This window comes from Raphanus sativus, chromosome 4 (genome assembly GCF_000801105.2).
Source record: "Raphanus sativus cultivar WK10039 chromosome 4, ASM80110v3, whole genome shotgun sequence".
NCBI classification, from domain to species: Eukaryota; Viridiplantae; Streptophyta; class Magnoliopsida; order Brassicales; family Brassicaceae; genus Raphanus; species Raphanus sativus.
Window position 1 is genome coordinate 14,406,553 of NC_079514.1, and position 20,044 is coordinate 14,426,596.

The window sequence follows — 20,044 nt, forward strand, 5'->3', positions numbered from 1 at the left end:
TTTCAAAATTGTACATTTGTTTTAATAGTTTAGATTTGAGCGCGTAACAAGTCTAACTAAACGTTGTAGTTAAACAAATTTGAAAGTTGGCACTTGACTTATTTGCAAATTTTCAATTTAAGATAATTGGTATTCGGTTTGCTTGTTTTCGAATAAATCACCAATTGGTACCTGGCTTGCTTGTTTTCGAATAAGTCAAGATAATTGATAATTGGTACTTGGCTTGATTTTCGACGGGCATGGATCACAAACCGACTTATTTTGCAAGTTTTCAATTTAAGATAACTGGACAAATACAAAATGACTACGTGTATAAGCGAGTATCAAGTATCAGTGCTAATAGCGCTATTTACTTGTAGAGCAAACTTCTCATTCAACACAACAATATTACTATTAATAGCCACCACAAAGTGTTTTGCTTAACCATACACTAGATTTTGACCCGCGCTTTTGAAGCGCGAGATATTTTACGATGAAAAATTTCACTAATAATTTAACAAATATTTTGATAATTTTTAAAGAGTGTGTATTTAAAATATTTTTGCATTTAAATCAGTATTTTTAAATTCAACCCGATTGTGATTATACCGGTTAATCCGAAGATCTGACAATTCAATTTATGTTTCTAAAATATTCATATTAAAAATTACTAAAACCCGAAACTAACCGATTGAACTGATGGATAACCGATATATAATCTAATTGGATTTAAATTGTAATAGTTTCATAATTTGTAATCTTATAATCGAAATTTTAAAATTTACTATTTTGAAAGTTATGAAATTATGACGTTTCTACAAAAAAATTAAAGAGAAAATGATAGATATAAAATAATTAAGATTAATTATTGTATTATTTGGAAACATTGATAGTAGTATAAAGAAATAAGTATATTGTTTGGAAACGTTGATAGTAGTATAAAGAAATAAGTATATTGTTTGGGAACATGGATAGTAGTATAAAGAAAGGAACATTAGTGATTTAATGTATGTTTAACTATAAAGTATAAAGGTGTATTTAATTTAAAAACTTACAAAATAAATGTTAGGTCCAACAGAATGTTTCTGTTTTAATAAGATAGATTAGCGAACAAAGGTTATTATTACAAACTAGCAAGGTTAGGCCTCAGAATAGCTCCACGATTCTAAGTCACCACCACCACTGTTGAGAACAGCCGTCGTTTAGGTTAGAAGAAGAATAGAGAAGAAAACGTATTGAGGCAAATACCCGTTTAGGGTTTCTTATTAATGATGTGATAATAATTTACAAACCCTTAGACCCATATTTATACAGCCTTAAAAACCCGATTTTCTTTTCCTAATAGAAATAGTAACTTTCCCAAACCAAAAAAGCATACCGTACCGCGGGGGTCTGCGGCCCCCGCACCCCCCAGATGTCAACCTTGATAACGAGTGTCGCCTCCGGACTACGTCCGACCCAATAGTGCTGGGCATTTTACTGGTACAACAGAGATTTAAGACACACAGATGCAACAACCACCATATAGACAAAAAGGTTGGAGTCAAATTACTGCTTGTCTCATTAGCGGTTTACCTTCTTAGGGTACCTGCACTCAAAACAACAGAGAATGGTTGTATAAAATTCATATATTTGATCATCCATGTAAGAGTAGCGAAGCTTGTGAACAAACCTCTTGATATGATCAAGTACCAAAAGCCTTGGCCCTGGTGGAATGTTCACTTCTTGAAGCTCCCTAGATTCAGAATACATCAGAAAGAGGATAATTAGTTTTAATTAGGGTTTATGAAGCTGAATAAAACCTGAGCTTGGCTCTGTGAGTTTATGGCCAGCTGTCCGCCGATAACCATTCCTGCTATACCGGCGAGAACAGCTCCGAAGACACCGCCATATGCGGTCACGAAAACGAGATCTATCAGCTTGTACAGTGTCGGAGTCTTTTCCTTCGGCGACGAACGCACCATCACCTGTTTCTTTTTTCTTTTTCTCTTTGCTTCTGCTTATGTTTCACTTCAGTTGGGCTATACGACTTGTTGGGCCTGGCAGTCTAGGCCCACTTATCAATCTTTCAATTAGATGTCATATGTGACACATGTTAAAGTCAAATACTACATATCTAGTTTTTTTCCTGAATTAACACTATCAATCTTCTTACTATATAATATAATTGAAGATTGTTTATATAGCATTAGCAAATCCAAACTAACATTACAGAATTACCCACAGCTTAAAAAGATATATACAATCTCTACGTTTAGATTTTTGTCTACATATATATATAGTCCGTTTAAAGATTGTCTAACCATACATAAACATGCAACCGGCATGTACGCACTTATGTCCCCCTTCTACCACAAACACGTATACCCAATTCTAATTTCTAAACACCATTCTCTATTTTCTTCTGTTACTTTACAATATGTTTTTTAAATCATATTTAACATTCGCACCAAAAAAAAAATGTTTTTTAAATCATATATATTCTAGGTAGTTAAGATATGAGGAGTAACATGCGACCAGCATGACATGTATTTCTACCCTCTATCCTAAACATTCGACCTTTCTAAACACCCTATGCTTTATCCAAGTATATATTGAACGGGTGAGTCTAGGATATACTGTTTATTCATGCAAGCATCTCATAGTCTGTTTATGTTGCTACTTCTCCTGCGTATCTGAGTACACTTGGCAAACCAGGAACGAAACAAATTGGATGTCATTACATTCTAACTGGTTAGAAACTATTCCACGCCAGCCTCTGTGGTTCTTTATAAAGATTCTCACTCTCTCCCTCTACTTATATAAAATCCTCACTTTCGATTATTCGTTTCCTCACATCTTAAGAGAGAAGGCAAGAGGTGGCCTCATGGCAACTTTGATCTCCGGAGCTATGCTTAGTGGATTGGGTTCTACTGTCTCGATCAAAAGGAGAAGCAGCGTCGGCCGTATAGATATGAGAGTTGGCTGGAAGAATGTGATCATTTCACCTCAGCGCAAGAAGTCGTGGGTCATGGCCGCCGTGAAAGATGATGATGGCAACTCAAAGCTAGATCCAAAATGGCTCGATGATGCCTCGTAAGTCTATGTATTTTAGACATATATATCTGAGATCTACATAGGTAACAAAGATTGACTAATTAATCTCTAGCTAGAATGTAAAGAGAGAAGCAGAACACATTAATCATTATGATCCCATTGCATGATTTCACATCACTTTAACTCTTCTATCTCAAAATTAAATCAAAACTTTTTAAAATTAAATCAATTTTGTGCTCGTTTTTAGAAATCAACAAATTTAATTAAACATTAATATTCAAGAATCTAGTCCTTTTATGTTTTATATTATATCCATCCGGATGAAATCTAATTATGAAATACAAACACATGATATTTTCTCAACAAAATTAATCTGATAAAGATGTGTAAGATGTGTAAGATACATAATCAGTTTGTTAAAAAAATATACATTTAATATTTCCTTTAAATTTCGAGCATTGTCAATTTTGTTATCTATATACTCCCTCCGTTTCATATTATTTGTCGTTCTAAGTCTTTGCACACAGATTAAGAAAACATTTAATTTTATATATTTCCAAAATAAAAATACTATTACCAATACACATCAACCAATATAAGAATATAATAGAAAATATTTTCAATAAATTTTGCATTGAAAACCGAAAACGACATTTATTTTGAAACATAAATTTTGCTCTAGAACGACATATAATTTGAAACGGAGGGAGTAGTATTTATAACCATTTTGTTCACTGAAATAATTTTGTAAAACTGTGTCACACATACGCACAAATGAAAGAGAGAAAGCTTCCGAGTACGTGAAGGAGAAAGGAAGCGAAGTCGGACACTTGACTGCACATGAAGGACAAGAGGTTTTAGATCACATACAAAGAGCAAAACACTACTTTATGGAGAAAGCTGGTGTAGCCATGGACATGGTGACTGAAAATGCTCACACAGCTTCAGATTTTGTGGCGGAAAAAGCCAAAGTGATGGAGGAAGAAGCTGTTTCAATTACAGAAAAAGCCAAAGATTTCGTAGTTGAAAAAACAGGTGAAGCTAAAGATTTCATCATCGAAAAAGCTGGTGAAGCCAAAGAGTTGGCGACGGATATGAGCAAAAAAACGGCTATATACATTGGAGAGAAAGCAGCCGAGGCAAAAGAAGCGATATTGCCTCCAAATTCTGAAGAATAGATTGTATTTGTTTAGAGCCCTAACGTCTAAACAAATACAAGGTGTTGATATACAAAACATACTTTTTATCACGTGAGAATATAAAAAAAACTGTTATAATCAGTGGTTTATCTTTTACTGAAAATTTTAATTCGAATATATTTGCAAAATAAGCCATACACAGTTATTTTCAGTTTTGATATAACTGAAATATGTGTTGGTCGTTCCCGATTCTCAGATGTATATTGGAACCCTATACATATAAATCAATTTGAGGCAGTAATGTATTTTATTTTTATTTTGTGAGAATATATTGATACATAAACTTGGTGGTTAGTACTGAGTCACTGACATACTTGCTGGTTAATCATTCAATTGCAGTTCTTAGAGTATTATATATTTCGTTGAACAAAAAAAAAGAGTATTATATATTCAAAGCATATACCATTTGTTAAGCTAAAGGAACACAATATATAGTTTAAATCGTACTTTTTGTGTCAACATGATTATGATTAAACCAAGATTTGGCTATTGAAAATGTCATTTCGAAGAGCAGTTTTATTTGATTGTGCCTGGTTTACATGAGAAAATACTATGTCTCTCATCCTACCTTCTTTTACTAGTGCATATGCATAAATATTTTTGCTCCTCAAGATATGAATCAAACTTACACTCTCAAATGAGCTTGTAAAAGGCGTGACACTTTTATTTCTGAAGTGAAAGCTGGTCAGTCAATCATATCCACTGAATCTGAACAGTCAGTCTCGACTAGGATCGTAAAAAATCATCCACAATATTAACCAAAGAAATCTTTCCATCTCGTAAAGCTGAAAGATTTCTATAGCAATCATGAAGTCTAAATGATTCAGCAGCCATTTGGTTCTTAATACTCCATCCTAAAACACTAAATACATGAATATCTAACCACTAATGACCAGACGACCATTGAATTAGTTACTAAAACAACTATGTTTTAAAAGAGCCAATTCGACTATTTATACAAATTTTAGTTATTACAAGGTGTAACTCTCGATATGATTGTTTGCATTCTGAAAATATATCAAGTTATCAACAATGTCGATAAAACAAACGTTATGTATTAATTATGCATAAAAGGGTAGAATTGAAGAAAGAAGAGAATGAGCAATAGAAATCGTAGTAACATGCGGCCGGCATGGACCCTCCTTCTACGCATTTCCCTTCTACTAAAACATTTGACATTCTAAACAGCATGCTTTCGTCTTCTTTTATATTTCTATTATAACATTTTTTCAATAGAAATAAATATAAACACTAATCAAATTCAACTAGTGTTTTCCTGTTCTTAATTGATTTTTAAATTATGTTTATTGGAGGCATGTCAACGGGATTTGTGTTCGGCGACTTCAGATATATCAGTCATCCTATACAACTTTTCACCTTTATTTACTTGAGCCTCAGTACATTCTATAAGTATCTTACTATTCTGTATCGAATTATAAATTAACTGAAGATTAAAATCAATGTTATGTGTTGTTCAAAAATTTACGCGAATCGATACTTCAAAAACTAAAGACTTCATAATATCCACCAAATTTAATGGGATGTTGAGTGTGTAACATGTGAAACATATTCCCTTAGATTATGGTCCTTGTTAACTGCATTAATGTTCATGTTCTTTGTTTTGCCGCTATGGTTGGATTCCACTCAATCCCAAACATCCAATATCTCTGGAGTGTAGGAAGACATGACATGTTCGGCCAATTCTAGATAACTTAGAAAAGAGTTGATAACAGATCCACTTCTAAAACTAAAAGAAATTATTAGCTTAATATATTTTTATGGTAGTACGTAATAATTATTTTCTTAAATATATTTTGTCTTGTATTTTCTTACAGTTTATTTTCATATTCTTTTAATTTTGATCTATTAACCACATCCACAAGGTTGATTATTTGATTTTTAAGATTAGAAGCCATAACTCAACTAGTTTGTTTTCAGGTACTTTGACATTGGCTTGGCATGACACTAAATTCTAATATGTATTACTAGTTGACAACAAAGAAATATTAGAATCCGAATCAACTGATGCGTATTTAATATTATCTTTTACAAAAAGAGGCTTTGTATTTGTTAATTTCCAATATCATTTGGTCTTATTTTCTATTGTTATTCATTTGTCACCAAAATAATTAGTCTTTGTTCTCATTCGAACACTCTAACTTTTTTTTTTTGAAACACAAATGCATTCATTAATGGCTTCAGCCAGAGTTTGGTGCGGCATGAATGGCAAGCTCAACAGACAAAACCTGTTTGGCCAACCCATATGCCACAAAGTTCCTCTCACGAGGGATCCATACAAAGGAGATTATCTCAAAAGAACTCGCAAGAAACAAAATATCAGAGGCTACACCATACAGTTCCGAATTTGTGGTTTCGGAGTTTAAAATCTTAACCAGAGTTGTCGAGTCCGACTCACATCTGATCCTTGCGATTCTTAAGTCCCTGCATTGGAGGAGGGTTTCACGAGCAGCCAAACCTTCTGCTAGTAGCGGTGATTTTACATGAGAAGCCGGTACAGCAAAAGACTCTGAGCCGGCCCTGTGCTCAATCGTTCCTCCAAGACCTGCCAGTTGACGAGCTTCGTTCCATGCTGCATCTGTTCTTGTGACTGCAACCTGCGATATCTGTGGTGGGCAGTAAATCTTCTTCTTCGGTTTGTCTTCCTTTACTTGGGCTTGAAACCATTCTCGTGCAGCAGCTGTTGCTTTTGAAACCACTTCTATGGCAGAACTTCTCTTGTCACTGAAGACTAAATTATTCCTTTCAATCCAGAGTTGCCATAAAATCCAGGGTGCAAGGGGTCCTTCCGCAACTCCCGTAGGAGGTAGAGCCTTTGTCGAGAGCAAGGCAGTCCAGGCTGACTTCAAATCTAATGATCCTCTGCTATCAAAGGTGGGGGTTACTGGTGTGTTATTCCAGACATGTTGAGCGAAGTTACAGTGAAGAAACAGGTGATCAATAGATTCAGGTTGGCCACAGCTTTTGCATTTTCCGTCCACCGCGATCTGGCGAGCAATCAGCTGGTCTCCCGTTGGTAAGGCATTGTGGAAAGTCTTCCATAAGAAGAGTTTGAGTTTTGGTGCTGTGTGGACCTTCCAGATGTTTTTCTGCCAGTTAAAGTCACCTATTGGAGCGGTGACTGGTAACACTTCAGCTATGCGGTTGCGAGCGGAGGCATAGCCAGACTTAGTGGTGAATTCCCCAGATGGGTCCTTGATCCAAATCAGTTTGTTTGGTGTTCCAGACAGGCTCGGTTTGATAGCTAATATTTCCTGTTCATGGAAAGGAAGATAGGGCTGCACCTTCTCCAAATCCCAGCTGTTGACTCCATCAAGGAAAAGGTCTGCAACAGTTAGGTTCACCAAAGCTTCCGGGGGTGGTCCCATTGGTCTGGTTTGAGAGGATAGACTGAGCCAAGGCGCATCCCAGACATTGAGGTCAACTCCATTACCGACTGCCCATCCTGCATTTTGGAGAATAATGTCTCTTCCGACCATAATCCCTCGCCATCCGTGAGAACAAGACGAGGATACCTGCACCGCAAGGAAAGCATCATGGTTACAGTATTTTCCCATGAGAACTCTAGCGAGAAGGCTCTCCGGATGTCTGATGATACGCCAGCTGAGTTTGGAGAGAAAGGCGTCATTGATGCTCTCGATATCTCTGAATTCGAGACCACCTTCATCTTTTGGGAGGGTCATAGTAGACCAAGATACCCAAGACATCTTGTGGTTACCATCCTTGTCGTCCCACCAGAATCGAGTGAGGGCCGACTGTATCCTTTTGTAGAGGGAGACAGGAAGTTTAAAACAAGTCATCGCATAGGAGGGGATGGGAGAGAGTACACTACGCAGGTACACTACGCAGCATGGTCATTTTTCCCGCAGCTGAGAGATGGCGGTTTTTCCAGCTGCTCGCCTTTTGCTTGATTCGGTCCACTATAGACGAGAACATGTCCCGTTTTTTCCGTCCAAAGTGTTCCGGGAGACCTAAATATTTCCCGACCCCTCCCTCTTTCTGGATTCCCAGCGTGTCCTTCACCGTGGTCTTCAAGTTACTCGGGGTCCATCGTGAGAATGTGATAGCAGATTTATCCGGGTTGATTCGCTGTCCGGACGCTTTCTCGTATTGATTCAGTATCCGTTGCAGAGCCTCGCTACCCTTCTTGCTAGCTTTGATGAAAAACATCGTGTCGTCGGCGAAGAGGAGATGATTGAGCTGAGGACTCCCTCGAGCTACGGAGATTCCTTTGAGGGAACCTTCTTCTTGCGCCTTGTTACATAAACCCGAGAGAACCTCACTACACAAGATGAAAATGTATGGTGAGAGGGGATCTCCTTGGCGGATACCCCGGCTCGGTGTGACTTCTCCTCTAGGTGAACCGTTGAAGAGGAAAGAGTAAGTAACGGTGGACACGCATTGCATTATCCAAGCTATCCAAGTCGGGTGGAAGCCTAATCTTTTGAAGACTTGGTAGATAAATCGCCATTCTAGCCTATCATAGGCTTTGCTCATGTCGGTTTTAACCGCCATGGCACATCTCTGTTCCGCCTTTGAGGTCTTGAGAAAATGGAGAACTTCGTGTGTGATAAGGACATTGTCCGAGATCGCACGTCCCGGAACAAAAGCAGATTGCGTTTCAGAGATGATTCCATCCAGCAGGGGCTTCAGCCGCATCGTCAAGATTTTTGAGATAATCTTGTAATAAACGTTACAAAGCGCAATGGGCCTGTAATCTGCAACAGTCTGTGGGCCTAAGATCTTCGGAATGAGGCGTATGTGCGTCTCGTTTATCCTGTCCGGCAGAATCGCAGTTTCAAAGAAACTCTGTATTTCTCGCACAATATCACCTCCAATCTCTTCCCAATTCGAGTGGAAAAAACCCGCCGAGAAACCATCCGGCCCCGGGGCTTTGTCCGCATGAATGGAAAAGGCTGCATTCCTGATCTCCAACGGGGAAGGCATTTCAATGAGCTTCTGGTTTTGTTCATCAGTCACCATTGGTGATAAAGCATAGTTTACTGTTTCTTCACTACTCCCATCAAGAGAGGTGAACAGTTGCTGGAAATAGTTGACAATAACCGCAGCTATTTGGTCCTCCTGGAAAACGACGTTTCCCTCACCATCTTCAAGCACTGTGAATGCATTGGTGCGCTTCCTATTCTTTGCCGTTGCATGAAAGAAGCCCGTGTTCCTATCTCCGAGGCTGAGCCAGAGCAGGCGACTCCGCTGCTTCCAATAATTTTCCTCCGCAAGGTAAGCGCTACTAAGTTCCTCTGTTATCTTCAGGATTAGCGGAGAGTCGTTTGCAGGGCTGGTTAGCGCTTGCTCAAGTTGCAGTTTCTTTTCTTCGATGATCAGCCTGCTATTTTTCCTCTGTTTCTTCGTCCACTCCACAATAACCCTCCTAGCTATGGCTATCCTATCATTGACAGTTCGAACACTCTAACTAATCTTTCAAAGTTGGAATGTAATTAGTCAAAAAGATTTATCGATTTGTTTCCCAATCAAAAACTCCCAAAAGAATTGTCTATGATTCACTGCCCCAATTAAGAGTAAATGTCCTAAACCGGAATATACTACCCAATCAAGTGGGAACCACTTAACCGTCCGGTTTACATGTCTAATATTATCCTGACAACCAAGGGCGGCTACTAACGTGCGCCAAGTGTATATATGAGTAGACTCCTCCTCATCACAATATCACAATTTAACAAACCAAAAAGAAAAAAAAAGGAAGAAGAGTGTTTCATCTCATCTGTGCAGGTATAGAGGAGAATCGTGTCGGCTGAATCTGTGTCAGAGACAGAGCATAGTGTGAAGTAATTGGATCTCCACTTCCTTTTTTATCCTTTTTAATTTTTTTTTTAATATTTAATTAATTATCTCTTTCTCTGAATATAAATCTAACAAACTTTCTTCTATCCCCTCCTGGCAATTGCAGTTGCAAAAGTCTTCGTCTTCCTTCCAGAGAGAGATATCGAGAAGATATTTTACACAATCACAGATCGAAATCAACAATGGGTTCGTTACTCCTCCCCTCTCTCTCTCTCTCTCTCTCTCTCTCTGTTCTTCGTTGATGATTGATTCTTCAATTTTGAGTCTTTTTCATCATGGGTTTGTTCAATTTCGAGTCTTTTCATTATGGGTTTGTTAAATTTCGAGTCTTTTCATCATGGGCTCGTTTGTAATCGTGTTCTAGGGTTTAGTCTCTGTTTTGGTTTAATTGGAGTTTTTTTTTTGTATTCTTTCAGATGATTGCTTGAGCTATTCATATCATATGGATGATGAGATTGCAAGGTTTATCAGAAGAGTCAATCCTCCAAAGTAATTGCTCCTCAACTTTGATCTTTATTATGTTTTTATTTTTTCAATTTAGACTCTGTTTTTTTAATTTTGATTATTATCATCATTTTAGGGTTGTGATTGATAACGATGTCTACAATAACGTTACTGTCATCAAGGTAAACCTTCTCTGAGATTTCATTTTTTCACATTATTAGGTTTGGTTTTTGTTGAAAAGGTAAAAAAAAGAAAAAAAACAATTTTGATTTTTGTTAGGTGGATAGTGCAAATAAACATGGGATTCTTCTGGAAGTTGTTCAAGTCTTGACTGATCTTAACCTCACCATCAAGAAAGCTTACATCTCCTCTGATGGTGGCTGGTTCATGGATGTCTTCAACGTCACTAACCAAGATGGTAACAAAGTCACCGATGAGATCGTTCTTGACTACATCCGTAAAGTAAGTGATTAACGAACCGAACCTCTTGTTTCTGTTCTGTTTTGTTTTGTTTGATGATGTGATTGTAACAAACTCCCTTTTGTCGTGTGGTTGTTTGCAGTCTCTTGGCCCTGATGAGTCTTCCTGCTTCAGTCCGAGATCAACCATTGGTGTTAAACAATCTGTCGACTTCACCTTCATTGAGCTAACGGGAACGGACAGGCCCGGTTTGTTGTCTGAGCTAACCGCTGTTCTAACCGACCTTCAATGCAATGTTGTCAACGCTGAGATCTGGACGCATAGAGCAAAAGCAGCGGCGGTTTTGCAAGTGACAGACGAGGAAACCTGCTCTGCGGTCACTGATCCAGAGAGGCTGTCCAAGATCAGGAAGCTTCTTGGCTACGTTCTCACAGGTGGAAGCAGGAGCAGGAGATGCCGTGAACCCAAAACCACGGTCTCTTCTTCTCTCAACGCGGATCGTAAGCTTCACCAGCTGATGTTTGCGGATAGAGACTATGACGAATGGGAGAATAACGTTGATGATGAGGATAAGATTGGGAGAGTGGTTCCTGATGTGGATGTCTCCAACTTGCATGATTTGGATTACTCTATTGTGATGATCAAATGCAAAGACAGACCAAAGCTTCTCTTTGATACTGTTTTTACTTTGACGGATATGAAGTACGTGGTCTCGCATGCCAGCATTGATGCTGAAGGCCCTGAAGCTTATCAGGAATACTACATAAGACATACGGATGGATCTCCTGTGAAGTCTGAGGCAGAGAGACAGAGAGTGATCAAGTGTCTTAAAGCAGCTATTCAGAGAAGAGTCTTTGAGGTAAAAAAGCATTGTTCTGATCTTTGCTTGGAGAAGAAGAATCATGAGAATGTGTTGTTGGTTTTAACATTTGTTTTTATGTTCTTATTAGGGTTTGATGCTTGAGCTTTGCACTTCGGATAGGGTTGGATTACTATCAGACGTGACACGGATATTCCGTGAGAACAGTCTAACGGTAACAAGAGCAGAAGTGAAAACAAAAGGAGGCAAAGCGCTCAACACATTCTACGTGAGGGATGCTTCTGGTTATGAAGTTGATGCTAAGACCATAGATTCAATCAGACAGGTGATTGGTCAGAAGATACTTCAAGTGAAAGGGGGAAACACAGAGGTTAAACCGAGTTCTCAAGAATCTCAAACGGGGTTTCTCTTTGGGGTTTTCAAGTCTAGATCTTTCGTCAATTTCGGGTTGATCAGATCTTAAAACATAGTATTACTCTTAAATCTGTAAATGACAGAAGTAAAGTAGTACATTGTGTGAATGTGTAGAAGAAGGAGAAGCTTTTAGAAATGAAAGTTTAGATTCTTACAGGGGGCTTTTTAAGTAATATTCTTGTGTACTTTTACATTGGTGGATGTATATATATAAAATTGGATTACAATCATTTTCCATAAGATTTCCTTTTTGACTGGCTCTGTTGGAACATCCTTTTCAGGCTGCTATAGAATTTTCTAATTAGCAAACAAGTTGGCATTATAACATTATAGTGAATTCTAACTTTAGGCCAATAAGTCAAAAGGATATTGGTTCCATGACCCTCTTTGATTGGTGTGCCACATACCTTTGGCAATGACATTTGCCATGCTCTCCTTCTATCCACAACTTTTAATCGTTTGTCATACTGAAAAATAAAATAAAATTGAGAAAAACTTGGACCTGTTGTGAATATATTATGTGATCGACCCATTTCTGTCCAAACCGGACAGACCGGACCAAACTATTTCAGGACGAACCGGACGGACCGAACCGAACCGGACCGGACCAGACAAGTCTATGTCATACCAGACATGACCAGGCCCAACTCAAGCCCAGTCCAAGAAGACTAGAAGCAGGCGGCCCAAAGGAGTAGAGAGATAGAGACAAGTCCAAGAAGATAAACATCAAGAAGACTCATGTTTATCCATATGTATTTAGTGATTATCATATCATAGATAGATTAGGATTTGTATTCCCTTATGTTATGGGATTTATATTTATCTTCATTTGTAACTTGTATATAAAGGACCTTTAGTCCTTAAGATTAATAACACGAAAATCACTTCCATTTACAACACGTTATCAGCACGAGCTAATCTAAAATCCGAGCTAACCTAAAACCCTAGAAAACTCTAGTTTACCCGCCGACTTCAAACAGCTCGAACTCCCTAACCACGAGGAACCAGAAGACGAGCTACCTACCGATTTGAAGATCTTGGAGAAAAGAATCCAACGCCGAAGACCTTGACGCAATCCGATTTCGGACGAGCCCGCAATCGTCGTTACAAGTCAATCGGACAGGGAAACCCTAATCTGCCCGATTTCTCTCTCTAAAAGACTCAACTTCAAATCAATCGTTCTCCCAAACCATAACGATCCAAACGACGTGCGACATATCCATATGAAGATATTGACGAGGAGAATCCAACGCCGCAGACCTCACCTTAATCCGTGATCAGACGCGTTCTCTACGTCAGCTACAAGCCGCACCGTCAATATCAGAAAAACCTAAGGCTGTCAACTTCTTTTTCTTATTTACTTGATAGCCGATTTGCTTAATTCATCATACTGATTCGTTTTTGATCTTTATGGTCTTTTGTTTGAAGATTGATGTGAAGACACGACCTGATGGAGATCCAAGTCATGAAGCCACAATCTCCTTGCTTGCAAATCAACTCCATTGATTACAACCCAAAGCCGCAAACCCTATTTTTTCCTTGTTATGCGATTTGTGTTTGATTCTTAAACTAACTTGATTTGCGTATTTGTGTTTAAGGTATCTAACCCAAGAGCAACCTTGATTCATGACCTTATCATAATCCAAACCCTAATCCACGAGCTGCTCCCTAACCCAAAGCTAAGATATCATCTCTCTAGCTTAAAGTTTCGTTCAAACGATTTGTATTGATCTCATGCTAACTCGTTTTGACTCTTGTGTTTAAGGTTTAATCAAGATGAACTCTTGATTCGTAAATACCAGTCAACCCAATAGGAGGTTAAGATAACCCTAATCATGAGATCATTATGTTTGATTGAACATCCTGATAGAAACAAATTGCTAGGATATCGGAGTAGAATTCCATGAATTAGGAATCGATTGATAGGATTAGATAATCTTTAGCAAACCCTTGAATCTAGGATTTTATAATCCTTATCCGGTTTTGAAAACCGGACAGTGCTAAACCAACCTTAAAACCGGTTGTGTTCTTGTTCATACTAATCTACAAACATCGACCATACACTTATATTATATCGGTTTTAAAAAAACCGACCAGGTCTTGTTTTGTTTTAACCAAAGCCGTGTGGCTTGAGGTTCATATTGGTATGGAACTGATATTGCTGAACAACAAAGCCGTATGGCTTCTTGTTTTTACTTGATGACCGGATGGTCTTGGCAGCCTAAATGGGCGCATGGCATTGTTCCTTTACATAGCCGACTGGTGATACACTAAAAATGAATCCTTGCTACTGCCAAGTTAACAGTTGCAATTGTAGTACTTGAGATTCAAATCCAGAGGACCAGTCTACACTCTAGTTCTATAAGTTTCAGAATCAAGCTAAGAAGAAGATATGATTTGGTTGAAATAGGCGATAGTAAACAAGCAAAATAAACACGAGATTGATTCAATTAAACAAGAGCTAGCCTAGGGTATTTCATTGGGTGTTGAATTGGAGCCAAACAATTATTCAAGCGCGATGAAGTGCTTTCTAGAACTCGGATCACTAAGCTGGAACACTCCACTGTCGTGGCAGTGATCGCTTTGCAGATCGATCTCACCACCTAACTGTCGTTGGGATGAGGATCGATTGCAAGCTTTAGAGAACAGGTCCGATCAGTTCACTTACCACCCTAATATCTACTTTCGCTGATTAGGGATACTAAGCTCATTCAATACATGTCAAGTTATCATCCTAAGCGGTTAACTAGGTGATGAACTAGTGATCTAACATCAAGTGATCAGTTTAATGAAAGCAGTAAGAACAGTATGAATGAAGAACAGTTATGGATCGCTTATCTATGTTTAGCTCATGTCTCAACACCCTAAAAACCCTAGGCGAGCAAGGTCACTACTCGATCATGATGCACATAGACAAAGACATAAATCCTGAATAAAATTGCATAAGAACAGAGTATGAAACAATAGGGTTCAGATGATCTTCTCTATGAGAGGATTGGTTCTTCTCCCTTACAAGTTGCAGATCGCAAATACTCAGTGTTCTCTTGTAAAAACTAGCGTAAAAAAAATAGAAAATAGATAGGTGGCGTTTTATATGGAGGCGCCAATCAGAAGGAAAGAGATTAGGGCAACAGGGCTTCAATTCCCGAAATAGAAGTTTCCATATTTGTCTGGAACAATCACCGGATCACTCCGTCTGCTTGTTCCGCTTGAGAGAGATCAGTCTCGGGACTGTTCTCTTGAGTGTTCTCCGCAGGAATGCTCCAAAAGGACTTCTTTTCATCAGGCACCTTCTCTTCTTTCTTCTGCTAACTCCAGACCTGTAAAAGGTCAAAAAGGACTAGACTGACACGAATTAGCGACTTGAAACAAATGAAAACGTATGTACAATGATGTGAAAACACCATATATCAATTCCCCCAGACTTAGATCCTTGTTTGTCCTCGAACAAGGCAAGTACCAAGAACAGGGAGAAAGGTTTGAAAGCGTGGGAACTCGCTTATTCTCAGCAACCATACTCTTACCACAAATCTCTGAACCATACAAGCTGTAGATTAGGACCACACACACTTACTGAGAACCCCCTGATCGCTGTTCAAAGATCAGCTCCTTACTCTACATCTTAACCTGAAAAGGCAACACTTTCGAGACAAAACTCCTTATGTTCAATTAAGATCAGCGTGAGCTTCTTGTCACAGGCTCTACTCAGAGAGAACGGGCTAGGTATAGAACAGGCTAACTTTTATGGTGGAGTTCAAGAGTGTTTAGGGTTTACCAAGAGCTGGTGCAGGATATCGCACAAAATGGTCGTGAGAGGACGGCTCCATTGAGGTCCACAGTCCTTACTCATCTCTGCTGATCGGACTGCTCTCCGATAGATCGATCATAAGACTGCTCTGCGCGATTCAACTTCCCCTTCAGATCACTTCACTGAAACCACCGTTACTTTCTCAACTTCCCCAGTGGCATGCATCATAAATTCTTCCCCTTCTCGTCACCAATAAATCAAAGCAAGAAATTTTTTTTTTTTTTTTTTTTTTTTTTTTTTTTTTTTTTTTTAATCCTGAATTACAAAATGCTGGGGTGACGAACAAGGAGGTAACAAGTGATGTACATGATGCCACTGGTGATTCATTCTGATCTGTTCTAGCCACTTACTTCTCGTTGTTCTCCATGGTATCGGAACAGGCACTCCGGTTGTTCTGCCTGGTTCCACTGTGTGAGCATTGATGAGTAAGAACTGCGTCGATCCTTTCCTCTCCGACCTTTTTGCACATATCTGCACATAAAGTACTAAAAAGCAATTGCATGAGGGTGGAATTAAAGGTCAGGGTTCAAGGTGGGAACTAGCTAAAGATGAGCTAGCCACTCAGGAACAGCAAGATGGATATAAAAATTGGATAAGAAGTCCTGAGTGTAGTTCTCATTCTACCCTGATCTAGTGCCCATGTCAAGAAGAATTAGAGTCCAGATTAGGTTCAGATAAAGTGGAGTTAAGTCTGCCCAATGTAACCTGATCGGTATAGAACTTCTGGAGTGTCAAATGAGATAAGTCAGGGTGTTCCAGGTCCATGTGTGGGTCTTTCATCACTGCTAAGGTCACTGAATAAGAAGGTTAAAGCACGAGGTGGTTAAAGAGCATCACAAATAAGGTCCTGATTCCCACAATAGTTTTTGACTGACTCGATCCTAAAAAGAAAACTGACTCGACAGAAACATAAAAATGACACAAGGACTGACTCGAAAAAGCACACAAGCGAATATAGTACATCGCTCCCCCAGACTTAGTTCACACCATCCCTGGTTGTGAAAATAAATCAGAGGAAGCTGAAACAAACCAAACAGAAGCAAATAACATGGAAAAAATAAATAGTTCAGATGGATAAGACAAGGGATAGAAATAGTCCTTTCGGACTCAGTCTGAATCGCCGCTACCGGAGTGACCAGCTGTCCTCCTGTTCCTTGGCAGTCTCACTCCCCCAGTAGATGTGCCTGCTGGTTCCTTGCCTGGGCGCCTTGTTCTCTGCGGTGTACGCTCCTCCTGCGCTCCAATGCAGCCGCCTGTGATTGCCCTGAGTATCCTCTTCATGAGGCTGTTGTTCTTCTTCTGGGACTCAACCATCCAGCGTCTGTAGGCGTGATCATCAGTCACATCGGTGAAGTCCTCCAGGTCATACTCACCATCAGCCGGTGGAGTCACATGCTCCACATCATCCATGTCTTCATCATCGTGCTGAGCCGGTGCCTTTGGATCATCGCAGAGGTGCTCTTCATCGAGTGAGAACACAATGTTCTCCAAGGATAAGAAGTCTGTGAACCCAGGCATAGGGAGCTTGCAGTACAGAGGGTTCCCTTCTTTATCCTGGAACTTGTAGGTGGTCTCGTCGCGCAGGATGTGGCATGCGATCAGGTAAGGAGTATCGATGTACTCCATCTCAGAGACGACCGTGTACGAGCCGAGGTTTATGTTGAAGCGCTGGAACAATGGTGTGAGCAGACTGCCGCAACGATCCTTCTTATCATCAGTCCGAACAAGTGTGTCCTTGCGGTCAGCGATCATGGAGATGAGATGAAACCCCGGGTTGGTCTTGACTTCCTGGATCGGGGTGATGTTCTCTCTGCGCATCTCGTCCTCAAGTCCAGTGTAGAGGACCTGGAGCTCTCCATTTGTGATCTTGGACGTGTACTCCTTCGCGAACAGCACATTGGACACAATTTTGGCGATGATCCGGATAGCAGGATTCCGGATCTGTGACTGATAGGCCTTGCGAGAAGTGAACTTGCCGGCTGCAATGAGATCCCAAAAGGTGTCTGCCGGTTTGAACTTCCTTTCCACTGAAACCCCCTTTGGCGTGTCTGCAATCTCGAATAGCGAGTTCAGGTCGTCGAGAGAGATGGTGCAGAATTTGCCATCAGCCATGAAGGAGAAGAAGCAGTTCTCGTACGTAGGCGCATTGGGGTTCTGGTAAGTGATCTTGCATGTCGCGAGCACTTGCCTGACCAAGTCGGGGTAGAGAACCTGAGCTTGGTAGCAGAGAGGCATGATTCCCATAGCCTGCATTGTGTCGAACACCTCAGTGTCAAGGCCTAGATCGCCTAGTGTTTGCTGGTTCACGAACCGCGTGGGCAAGATCTCGGCTAGGAGGAGCTTGTTGTATATCGCTGCCGACTCCTTGTCCCATCCCTCGACGTTGAAGTCAAGGAGCATCGGATCATTAAGGTCTATGGGCGCTCCCTCAGTCTTGTTCGGCCACGGGTACCCAGGTGGAGCACTCGCGGCTGGAGAAGACGTGCTCTTGGTGGCTCTTGCGTTCCGCATCTTTGGAGGCATCTGCAAGACAAAAACGAAATCCCAATATCAGCACAGTTCGTTGGTTGTTCTAGAAACGATGGAACAATCCAATCTTCTTTTTCTACTCAAGTCCATCGATTACTAGACAACCTACACAAGCCTCAATCTCAACAACAGGAATCGCAAAGGCCAATAAGTACAAGCAACAATCGGTTCTTATTCCATTCATAATCAACCATGAATTCAATCCTAGTAGCAAATATGCTATCAAGAGCTACAATCTAGGAAGAAATCGCAAGCATAAGGGAAAAAGAAGATTCAAGAAATCACTCCCAATTCGCGATTTGCATGCGCAAAGAGGGGGAGAGTTCTTGTCCGATTACCTTGAGTGGAGAGGTGAATCCTGCAGAACAACCCAATCTCAAGAAAATTCCAAGAGGTTAGAACCAAAATCGAAGAGAAAGAGAGATAGATGAGTTCGCGATTTTAGGGTTCTAAGGGGGGGGGTTGTGCGGCGAGAGAGGTGAAGTGGGGAAGTGGAATGTTTGGGCTTTAAAAACCAATTAAAACCGCTTCCCCTTTTTTTTTTTTTTTTATTATTTTTTGTTCGAGAACTTACCTGGAGCAATCGGCGGAACAACCGCTGGAGTGCTCTCCTGGAGTGCTCTCGAATTTTCTTGATTTTTCAACCTGCAAGTTAGTTCCTAGAAAGAAAAAGACAAAGAGAAAACAATATTTACACTCACCAGTGGGTTGCCTCCCACCAAGCGCTTGTTTTCTGTCACTAGCTTGACTTCAATGAGCCGATTAGGCTCGAGGGGGATCGCTCAAGGGTATCTCTACACCTTCAGCGATTGTTGTGTCAGCAAGATATGGCTTGAGACGCTGACCATTGACAACAAATTCTCCTCCTCTTGTGTCCAGCAACACAACAGCTCCATAGGGACGAACCTCCTTAATGGTGAAAGGTCCCGACCATCTAGATTTAAGCTTTCCAGGGAACAGCTTAACCCGTGAATTGAAGAGTAAGACCTGGTCGTTCGGAGCAAAGCTTCTGCTGATGATCCGCTTGTCGTGGAACGCCTTGGTCTTTTCCTTGTAGATCTTGGAACTCTCATAGGCCAGATGCCTGATCTCCTCCAGCTCGTGGATCTGAATGGTTCGCCTCTCCTTGGCAGGTTTGATGTCGAAGTTGAGTAGTTTGACAGCCCAAGCTGCCTTGTACTCTAGCTCAACAGGTAGGTGGCACGCCTTGCCATAGACCAGATGATAGGGAGTAGTCCCTAAAGGGGTCTTGTAGGCTGTTCTGTATGCCCAGAGAGCATCGTCAAGCTTAAGGGACCAATCCTTGCGGGTGGTGTTGACAGTTTTCTGGAGGATGTTCTTGATCTCTCTGTTGGAAACTTCCACTTGACCACTTGTTTGAGGATGATAGGCGGTTGCAACCTTGTGTTTCACACCATTCTTGCTCAACAATCCTTGGAACAACTTGTTGATAAAGTGAGTTCCACCATCGCTTATAACAACTCTAGGCACTCCAAATCTTGGAAAGATGATGGAGGTGAACATCTTGGTCACAACTCGTGCATCATTGGTTGGACT

At 40.3% G+C, this 20,044-nt stretch overlaps 2 protein-coding genes and 1 long non-coding RNA gene across 4 annotated transcripts; 2 read left to right on the plus strand and 1 right to left on the minus strand.

Annotated features, from left to right (window-relative positions):
- Window positions 1–1,139: 1,139 nt before the first annotated feature.
- On the minus strand, window positions 1,140–2,237 carry LOC130511632 (uncharacterized). The gene is made up of 3 exons (XR_008945124.1): window positions 1,782–2,237; window positions 1,652–1,714; window positions 1,140–1,567 (listed from the first exon to the last, which is right to left on the minus strand). It is a non-coding gene; the product is annotated as an uncharacterized LOC130511632 (long non-coding RNA).
- A 308-nt stretch (window positions 2,238–2,545) lies between these two features.
- LOC108851931 (protein COLD-REGULATED 15B, chloroplastic) lies at window positions 2,546–4,470 on the plus strand. Of its 2 annotated transcripts, XM_018625406.2 has the most exons (3): window positions 2,569–2,712; window positions 2,824–3,054; window positions 3,797–4,470. In XM_018625406.2, the coding sequence occupies exons 2-3, from the start codon at window positions 2,846–2,848 to the stop codon at window positions 4,191–4,193; spliced, it is 606 nt and encodes a 201-aa protein (XP_018480908.1). In that variant the 5' UTR covers window positions 2,569–2,712; window positions 2,824–2,845; the 3' UTR covers window positions 4,194–4,470. The 2 variants fall into 2 exon arrangements, with proteins under 2 accessions (XP_018480909.2, XP_018480908.1); XM_018625407.2 differs by having other exon boundaries at window positions 2,546–3,054.
- Window positions 4,471–9,887: 5,417 nt separating this feature from the next.
- Window positions 9,888–12,390, plus strand: LOC108848447 (ACT domain-containing protein ACR5). Its single transcript, XM_018621813.2, has 7 exons — window positions 9,888–10,036; window positions 10,159–10,238; window positions 10,469–10,541; window positions 10,633–10,678; window positions 10,776–10,958; window positions 11,059–11,775; window positions 11,867–12,390. Exons 2-7 carry the CDS (start codon window positions 10,235–10,237, stop codon window positions 12,197–12,199), a joined length of 1,356 nt encoding a protein of 451 aa, XP_018477315.2. The 5' UTR covers window positions 9,888–10,036; window positions 10,159–10,234; the 3' UTR covers window positions 12,200–12,390.
- The last annotated feature ends 7,654 nt before the right edge of the window (window positions 12,391–20,044 follow it).

Coding starts and splice junctions, on each gene's coding strand:
- LOC108848447 (XM_018621813.2), top strand. Junction 10,542..10,632: donor AGAAGAGTCAATCCTCCAAA/GTAATTGCTCCT, acceptor TCATCATTTTAG/GGTTGTGATTGATAACGATG. Junction 10,679..10,775: donor ATAACGTTACTGTCATCAAG/GTAAACCTTCTC, acceptor GATTTTTGTTAG/GTGGATAGTGCAAATAAACA.
- LOC108851931 (XM_018625407.2), top strand. CDS start 2,693: ATGTCATTACATTCTAACTGGTTAGAAACTATTCCACGCCAGCCTCTG. Junction 3,055..3,796: donor AAATGGCTCGATGATGCCTC/GTAAGTCTATGT, acceptor CACAAATGAAAG/AGAGAAAGCTTCCGAGTACG.